We start from the raw sequence: 9,362 nt of genomic DNA, 5'->3' as shown, positions 1-9,362 counted from the left end.
ATATGTTTCGATCTTTTGTGATAGACAGGATTATGTATGTATAAGCTTAATGGCACTCTGGTTATCAATAAATAGAGTAACTGAATTTTGTGGCTGTTCAATATCATACAAAAGTTGTCTAAGTATAGAATTTCTTTGGCTGCTTCGCTAGCTGCCATGTATTCAGACTCAGTGGTAGACAATGCCACAGTATTTTGTTTACGACTGGCCCAGGTAATAGGCCCCCCATTGAACATGAACACATATCCTGTATTTGACTTGCGCGAGTCTAAATCTGCAGCAAAATCTGAATCACAAAAACCAACTAATTCAGTTCTATAATTATAAGTTACTAGCTTTTGCCCGCGGCTTCGCCCGCGCAAATGTATTTTAGATTATAAGGATATGCCATAAAATTTCACCCATTTTTTAATCCCGTATCGTGCGGGACTGTTTTAAGTTAATATTTGATTTAAATTCATAATGGCTTCTCCCGTCTTGACGTGTCTCCGTCTCTTTTCGTTCTGTTCCGTCCCGTCCCAACCTGTTGTGTCTCGTCCTGCCCCGTCCAGTCCTATCCTGTCCCATCCCATCCTATTTAGTGCCATCCTGCTTTCCGCAACTGATACGTATTTTTTACTAACCAATATTTAAGACTTCTCGCACTTCGACACCCATCAAAAAACGAAGTTTCATACAAACTTCCAACCCTCATTTTTCGCCCTTGAGATGCAGTTTTCAAAATCCAATGTTTTAATGATTATTTCATACTAACCAAAATTTAATTCTAAAATTTCATGTGCCCAACGTTAAAATTGTCGAAATTCCGCGATAGGAATGCAATTTTTTAAATCTTATTACTGTATTCGAATTTTTTAATAAACAAATCTTACATTTCATGTGTCCAACATTAAAAATGACAAAGTTTCATACAAACTTACTACCCCTATAGGAATGCAATTTTCAAAATCCAATAAATGAATCAATATTTTAATCTAACCGTGAATTTAAATCAAATTAATAATTCAAAAAAAAAAATCTACTAAACCAAATATTATAGAAATTAACCTACTTATAAACCTATAATACTACAGAATTGCAGATCTAAACCCTAAACGTGAATACCTCTAATCCTATAAATAAGTACTATATAAATACAGACCTTAACAAATAAAAATAAACAAATTCAAATTAATGTTTAATTAAACCAACCAAAACAACAACTCAAAATCAACCAATGAACATATTTCAATTTTCAATACAAATGAACAAAACACAACGAAACGTCTTCAAGCATGAATACGAAACGACTAACAACTTATTAACTAAGGTTGAAAATGCAATCAAAATCATAGAAGTCTTATTGATTGTCGAACGACAAACGATAGCGACTTTTACATTACATGGTGGCGCCATCTATTGCTACATTATCAAACAAATTGTTCATTGAAGGAATAAATTTTCTAATCTTTTGCATATCAAAAATTAACACTTATTAGGGTTCCTCTTAACCCATTTGACTATGTTGGGGGTCGATTTTTGAAAAAAAAAAGTAGCCTATGTTTGAACGCGGGTTTTAAACTATATACATACATACCAAATTTCATCAAAATCAGTTCAGTGGTTCGGCCGTGAAAGAGGAACAGACAGACAGACAGACTTTCGCATTTATAATATTAGTATGGAGTACGGATATACCTATACCCGAAAGCTCAAATGCTGACGTGTGGTCATTCTGTACTTACATATTTACCTAATATATGCCTATACCCAAAAGCTCAAATGCTCATACAAATATCATGTCATTCTGTAATTCCATACTTAATAAAATACGTATACATATTACCTATAATTTAGAATCAAACGAGCTTACCTTGTGAAGTTTGATATCTAATTATACGAGTGTCTTGACCGAAGATGATTACATAACATGCAGCAGTATGCGAGTTGATACCATCTTCACCACACTTATAAAGCTATATTTATTTTATTTTTATTTCTTTTTAATTGAAATTAAAAAAGTGTATCAATTGACTCATTTACGGCGTCCATACACCCCGCCACTTCATCTGTCCGTCACTTTCATTCTTTAGAGCAATTTTTTTTCGATTATTATGGGTGTTTTAGGGCGAGGTGGGATCGTATATATATATATATATATGTATCGTATATATCGTATGATCGTATATATGTATATATATATATATATATATATATATATATATATATATATATATATATATATATATATATACGATCCCACCTCGCCCTATATATATATATATATATATAATATAAGTCTATTTGGAGAGATAATAGTCTTTAACTCGTCGTTTGAATGAAGTAAGAGTTTGGGAATCGCAGAATATCATGCGGTAAGGAATTCCACAGTCGTACAGCATGAGCAGAGAAGGAATAAGAGTAGAAGGAAGTCTTGTGGGTAGGAATAGTAAGAATGGTGCGCAAATGAGATCTGCAAGGAGAAGATCTTCTTTGCGAAACTCTCTAGTTCTGTCAATGTAAGATTTTAAAGTTAATGCTGGGCATATTTTAGGGCTTTCATTGATAAACGGTAAGACGATTAACGGTTGGCACGAACCAGGCCTGGAGGTCTTGATTAGAACTTCTATTTTAATATGTATTTTATCAGGATAAAATGAGATATTTTTAATAAGAATTAAACTTAGTGTTTGCATACGTTGTGCGGATGCGAGGGCAAGAAGACTTATGCATTTTACAGAAAGCTCTTTTAGTGTAATGGAATCATTAGAATAATAATTAGATAAGAAATGTAATACTAAATTTGGGTCCCAAGTATTGTCGTATTTGGGACAAGGTGGTTTAAGGCGATATATTCCTTTAAAGAAACATTTAATGTAATCATTGGCAGTGATATCCTGACCCAATAATATAGATAACGCCGAACGGTGACTATTAAGCGTGCTATAGCTTGCACCGTCGTTGAATTTTTCTGTCAAATATTCCATTAATTGTGTTATATTTGCATCAAGAAAAATCAATATTTTTCTCGGTACACTATAGCCACCAAGATTTTATATATGAATTATATTGATTAAGTGTGTTAGTTGCAAAAGAGGACATAACGATTTCAAGCGATGCAGCGGGGACTCCGCTTCAACTAATAATTTAAATATATAAATAAATTCCCTGCCATCACGGTGAGATCCCCGTAGAGCAGGTGTGCGGCTCTGAAAGGTAAAATTAGAAGGTCACTGTTAGGTTCGAAATAGATTACTTCAGATACGAGTAATTTAGACCATAGTGGATACCACGGCTGCGTGGGCCAGTAAGGTACTACTAGGATGCCCTCAGCAGGGTCATTCCTTATCTTATGTAAAACTTTAGATATTAAACAAAACGGTGGGAAAGCATACAAATTCAAGTCTTCCCAGCTAAATGTGAAAGCATCAATAATTTCAGAATTGGGGTCTAGTTTCCAGGATGCGTATCTTGCACATTTATGATTTTGGCTACTGGCAAATAAATCAAACCCTGGGACGCCAAGTAAATATTTAATTTGTTTGAAAGCGTAATCTGCTAACTCTCATTCAGTATCGATGTTTGTTTGACGTGACTCGTAATCAGCAATATTTTCTTTAAATTGAATGTATGAGGCGAAGACGTAAATATTGCGTTTTTCACACCAATTACAAAGATCACGTGCAATATTGTTTAAATGGCTATGTTGTATACTCCCCCATTTTATTTATATATGCAATAGCCGTTGTATTGTCTAATCTTAACAGTATATTGCTATCTTGGAGGTGTGAGGGAAATATCTTGAGCCCGTAAAAAGCAGCTAGCAACTCCAGAGTATTTATTAGGAAAGCTGTGTATGATTCCAATTCCCGTTGGCAGACTCGTTATTGCAAACTGCACCCCAACCAGTGGTTGACGAGTCGGTAAATATAACAATAGAATAGTCGTTTTGTTGGAAGGGACAATTTGCAGAATCAATGCTATTTCTCCACCATAATAAATCTTCTTTTAAAAAATCTTTTAAGACTTTTCGTTTATTATTATTAATCGAATAATTAAGGGCCAAGATTTTTTCTCTCTAATAATTTAGTATAAACCCATCCGTATTTCACGGCTGGGCACGCTGACGTCACTAATCCTAAAAATCTAGCGAGTTCACGAATAATGATACGAGTATTTTTAGTTTTTAACAGCCTATTTGCAAACAATTTTATATGAGTTTTCTTTTCAGAGGGTAACGACAACTGTATATTTTTTGTGTCAAAAGTAAAGCCTAAGAATGTGCACTTTTGAGTAGGTTGAAGTCTGCTTTTCTTTTCGTTAATAATAAAACCTAACTTAATTAAGATTTCTTTAGTGTCACTAACATTATTTAAACATTCGTAAAATGTATTACCGATGCATAAAAAACCGTCTTAGTATATGACTGATAAATAACCTAACGAATGTAAGTATTGCGATACAGGCTTTAGTAATTTTGTGAAAACATATGGGGCAGCGCAAAAGCCGAAAGGTAAAACAATAAATTCAAACAATTGGTTTTTGTAGGTAGGTGAATCCCAAGTGAATCGAAGCCAAATCCTATCACTGTCATCAATCGGTAGTAAAAAATACGCGTCTTTTAAATCCAAGGTTGCCATGTAATCATTATTATGTAATAATTTAATGGCTGTGCGGTAATCCTCCATTTTAAAATGGTCGACATGAATAAATTCATTTAATTCCTTTAAATTCAATATGAAACGATGACTACCGTATCGGTACCGTGAAAATAGATGAAATGAATTGTTTTTCACTAGGTGAACAGGGTGATATAAACCCCGATTTTAACAGATTAGAAATGCAATTGTCAATGATGTTTACTTCATCACATGTGTATGACCTATTTTTGGGTAAAAAGTTTTGCCATGGTTCAGAAAAAAATGGTATTTTATAACCTGAAATTCAGGACAAAATTATATCATCACTTGTTATCTGATGCCATTCATCAATAAAAATTTTAAGTCTACCAGCAATTTCGCCTACCTCCTCTACATGATCTTCCGATATTGTTGGCGGTTGGTCGGCCTCGCGTTGCTCTGCTCGCGACGACGTCGGTCTCGCGAGCTCGCCGGGCGCCGAGCGGCAGGGGCGGGGTTCACACGCTGCTCGGCTGGTGCTCGCGGTGCCCCCCTCGCGTTTAAAGCATCCGGGCGTCGATACCCTGACGTGCTAGCCTGCGGTTGCCCCGGCGCCGGCGGCTTTGTGAACTTCAGTTCTGAAGCGGATTTTGCTATGATTTTAGATGTTTTGAGGGGTTCAGACAGGTCTGAACCGAATAACAGTTCATCCATTTTAGTATTTTTTATAACATCCCTTTTCTGCTTGCTTATGGAATTTATACATACATACATACATATAATCACGTCTATATCCCTTGTGGGGTAGACAGAGCCAACAGTCCTGAGCGGACTGATAGGCCACGTTCAGCTATTTGGCTTTAAGATAGAATTGAGATTCGAATAGTGACAAGTTGCTAGCCTATCGCCTAAAAAAAAGAATCTCAAGTTTGTAAGCCTATCCCTTAGTCGCCTTTTACGACATCCATGGGAAAGAGATGGAGTGGTCCTATTCTTTTTTGTATTGGTGCCGGGAACCACACGGCACGGCATGGAATTTATAGGTAATAATAAATCGTCTTGGCAGAGATTCTCTGTTGTGGGTATCGCACAATAGTCGCCCAGCGTCACTTAGGGTTTTCACAATATCCTGGGAGATATTTCCAGTTTGGGACAGTGCTAAATTAAGTGCCTTGCCAATAGCGGAAATACAGCTAGCCATTTGATTTTGCTTCTGTTCACTGTACGAATCTCTCTTGCAACTTGATTCACCAAGGGCAGATTTTAATTCAGGGTTGAGTTTAGGAAGTTTCATAAAACTACAATTCTCTGCGGGTAGATGTCGTTTCATAATCTCAACTTTATCTTCCTTGGGTAACCCGTTAACTAGAATATTTCACCTCACAGCTAGATCTTTATGGAGATTTTCGCCGTAACTCTTATCTAAGGTGGGGTCAGCGCCTAGCAGGTCTAAAATATCTGGGTCTAAGCCCTGATTTTCTTCCAACAACGTATCCTCCAGCGGCTCTTCCGCGGTGACCGTTAGGATCTCGTCTGTAAGGACGAAACTAAGGTAGGTGTAGTAAACCACGAGTCTATCCACAGGCATTTACCGGGACGGTACTATCCACACACGATATACGTCGGGATATTATAGACACGATTTCTCGTGTAAAATAGGCTGGTATCCACACACGATATACGTCGGAATACATAATTGTCAAGAATATGACTACTGTTTATAATGCTTTAGTAGCACTAGTAAAAAACAACTTATATAAATAATGGTAGTCACATACCTGATGATTCTAGATCACTTGCTAGGTCGAGCTGCAGCGGCGAATCTAGCAGGGGGCAACACTTCACCTTCACCATCGGATGATGGCGACGAAATTGTTCTTCGTTTACGCACAAGTCTTTTAACTTTTTTTTTTTTTTGACCACTTCAAGTCCACTAAACAGGTTCTTGTTTTGATTCTTTAATGCCTTTATAAGGTCATCGTCATTGTGCGCTTTTATTACTCCCTTCAGTGCTAATAGCGGATCCTTATTGGCCACTTCCTCCACTGTGAGTTGACCTTGATGCTGTTGTAGCTTTTCTTTTACTCTTTCTCTGTCCTCCTTTGTGGAATGGGGTCCTATTATAACTTTTCTACCCTTTCCCTTTCCTACTCTTTGCACCTCGATCCATCCTTCCTTCGCATCCATCGCTTCCCTCACTCTGCCCAAGAAATCGTCCCCTGTATCCTTTTCATCCTTAGAGGTGACCACAATGGAATGTGGTTAGGTTAGGTAAGGTTAGGTTAGGTATTCCTCGGTCCATCAAGCAATCGATGCGCTACTTGGGCATCGTTCTTGATGGCAGATGGAACTTCGGCGCCCACTTCGCGGAATTAGCGCCGCGCGTGACGACGGCGGCCGGAGCGCTGACTCGGCTCATGCCGAATCTGGGAGGTCCAGAAGCGTCCTGCAGACGCTTGTACATGGGGGTCGTGCGATCGATAGCCCTTTACGGGGCCCCCGTATGGGCGGATGCGCTCTCTCGCCAAAACCTCGCCTCCCTGCGGAGGCCACAGAGGCTGATGGCGACGAGAGCCGCAAGGGGATATCGCACGATCTCCTTCGAGGCAGCGTCTGTGCTGGCCGGTTCCATTCCCTGGGACCTAGAGGCGAAAACCCTCGCGTCGCTGTTCTTCTGGCGCGAGGAGGCCGTGGCTCAGGGTCACCGGTTGACACCGAGGGAGATCGCAGGACGCCGCAATGAGCTGTGTCAGCGCTCCATAGAAGAGTGGTCCCAAAGGCTGGAGCAGCCGACTGCTGGGCGTAGAACCGTCGAGGCGGTCCGTCCGGTATTGGGACAGTGGTTGGCGAGGCAGCACGGTAGCCTGACTTACCGTCTGACCCAGATGCTCTCCGGACATGGTTGTTTCGGAGGGTATCTGTGTCTGATCGGTCGGGAGCCGTCTGCTATCTGCCACCACTGTGACGGATGTGCTGACGAGGACGCCCAGCACACCTTGGAGGTTTGCCCAGCCTGGGACCAAGACCGCGCGGAGCTTCGCGCGGTCGTGGGGGACGACCTTTCTTTGCCGGCTGTCGTGAGACAGATGGTCGACAGCGAGAGGTCGTGGACAGCAGTGCAGACCTTTGCGGAGAGCGTCATGCTCCGCAAAGAGGCGGCGGAAAGGGTAAGAGAGGACACGTCCGACGTCCCCATACGCCGCCGGCGCACTGGGCGCAGGAGGCGGGCATACGCCCTGCACCTGCTGCCCCCACAATAAGGGCCGGTCGGGCGGCGGAAACGGGATTCCGCTGCCTGGCGAAACGGCCCTGGGTTGAAGGCGCGCTTGTGCCAGGCGCGCCCTCCCCTAGCGGGTAGAATTGAAGGCCGACGGGTCACCCCGCTGGCCGCTCCGTGGAGAGCGGCCGAGCCGAGGCCGCCGTGGAAGCGGCCGCCGCGTCAGGAATATGAGCGAGGGCAGCTCACACTCCTGGCAACAAGCGGTAGGCGATGGCACCGTGTGGTTTTAGTGGGTTCAAGCCCCAAATAACCCGTCCGGCTTCCCGTAGCCGGCCGGGTAGACGAAGGTCTTTCCACACGTAAAAAAAAAAAAAAAAAAAAGGTATTCCTCGGTGAGGTCGGCCGCTCTGTTCCCGCAGGGAGCGGCCTTTCAGCCCCCTATTATGGCACCACCACTGGCGGAAAGAAGCGAGGGCGTGGAGGCGATCCCGGAGGTGACCCGGGATGAGTTTGCTGCGGCCGTTACATGGCTGCGTGCGAAGGACGTCGCCCCGGGTCCTGATGGAGTTACGGGTCGGGCCCTCGTTCTCGCTCTGGACGTTCAGGGGGAACGGCTGAAGGGGCTGTTCACAGCCTGTTTCGAGCAGGGAAGGTTTCCTGCGGCGTGGAAAGTGGGCCGACTAGTCCTACTGCAGAAGGAGGGACGTCCGGCGGATTCTCCGACCGGGTTCCGTCCCCTCGTCGTGCTCGATGAGGCCGGCAAATTGCTAGAAAGGGTCATTGCTGACCGCCTTGTCGAGCACCTGGAGAGAGTCGGGCCGGACCTGGCGGATCGCCAATATGGGTTCCGCCGGAGGCGGTCGACGATTCACGCCGTGCTGAGGGTGAAGTCCTTGGCGCAGGATGCGGTTGTCCAGGGTGAGGTGGTCGTGGCGGTGTCTTTGGACATCGCCAACGCCTTTAACTCCCTCCCCTGGTCTTGCATTGTGGAGGCAATCCGATACCATGGGGTGCCGACCTACCTGCGTCGGGTTATCCAGGACTACCTCTCAGAGAGATGGATAATCTTCCCTGACCGAAACGGTTGGACGAAGAGTCCAATGACGCGCGGTGTTCCACAGGTTTCTGTCTTAGGACCGCTCCTGTGGAACATCGGTTACGATTGGGTGCTGCGGACGGTCACTCTGCCCTGGCTGGAGGTCGTCTGCTACGCGGATGACACACTCGTGACCGCCCGCGGTGCCACATATAGGGAGGCGTCATTGCTCGCCACTGCGGGAGTCGCTGAAGTGGTGCGCCGGATCCGTCGATTGGGTCTGGAGGTGGCTCTCCACAAATCCGAGGCGCTGTGCTTCCATGGCCCTCGGAAGAAGCCGCCTGCAGATGCCAGTCTGACGGTTGGTGGTGTCACAATTGCCATCAAGCAATCGATGCGCTACCTGGGCATCGTTCTTGATGGCAGATGGAACTTCAGCGCCCACTTCGCGGAATTAGCGCCGCGCGTGACGACGGCGGCCGGAGCGCTGACTCGGCTCACACCGAAC

The 9,362-nt window shown here is 43.6% G+C and overlaps 1 protein-coding gene across 1 annotated transcript; it reads left to right on the top strand.

The window, feature by feature from the left end:
* Window positions 1-6,910: 6,910 nt before the first annotated feature.
* On the top strand, window positions 6,911-7,858 carry LOC132904018 (uncharacterized). The gene has a single exon (XM_060953943.1). The coding sequence runs from the start codon at window positions 6,911-6,913 to the stop codon at window positions 7,856-7,858; it is 948 nt and encodes a 315-aa protein (XP_060809926.1).
* The last annotated feature ends 1,504 nt before the right edge of the window (window positions 7,859-9,362 follow it).

The sequence above is a fragment of the Amyelois transitella genome, chromosome W (genome assembly GCF_032362555.1).
Source record: "Amyelois transitella isolate CPQ chromosome W, ilAmyTran1.1, whole genome shotgun sequence".
Lineage (NCBI taxonomy): Eukaryota > Metazoa > Arthropoda > Insecta > Lepidoptera > Pyralidae > Amyelois > Amyelois transitella.
This window is presented reverse-complemented; position numbering and strand designations above follow the sequence as displayed.

Coding starts and splice junctions, on each gene's coding strand:
- LOC132904018 (XM_060953943.1), top strand. CDS start 6,911: ATGCGCTACTTGGGCATCGTTCTTGATGGCAGATGGAACTTCGGCGCC.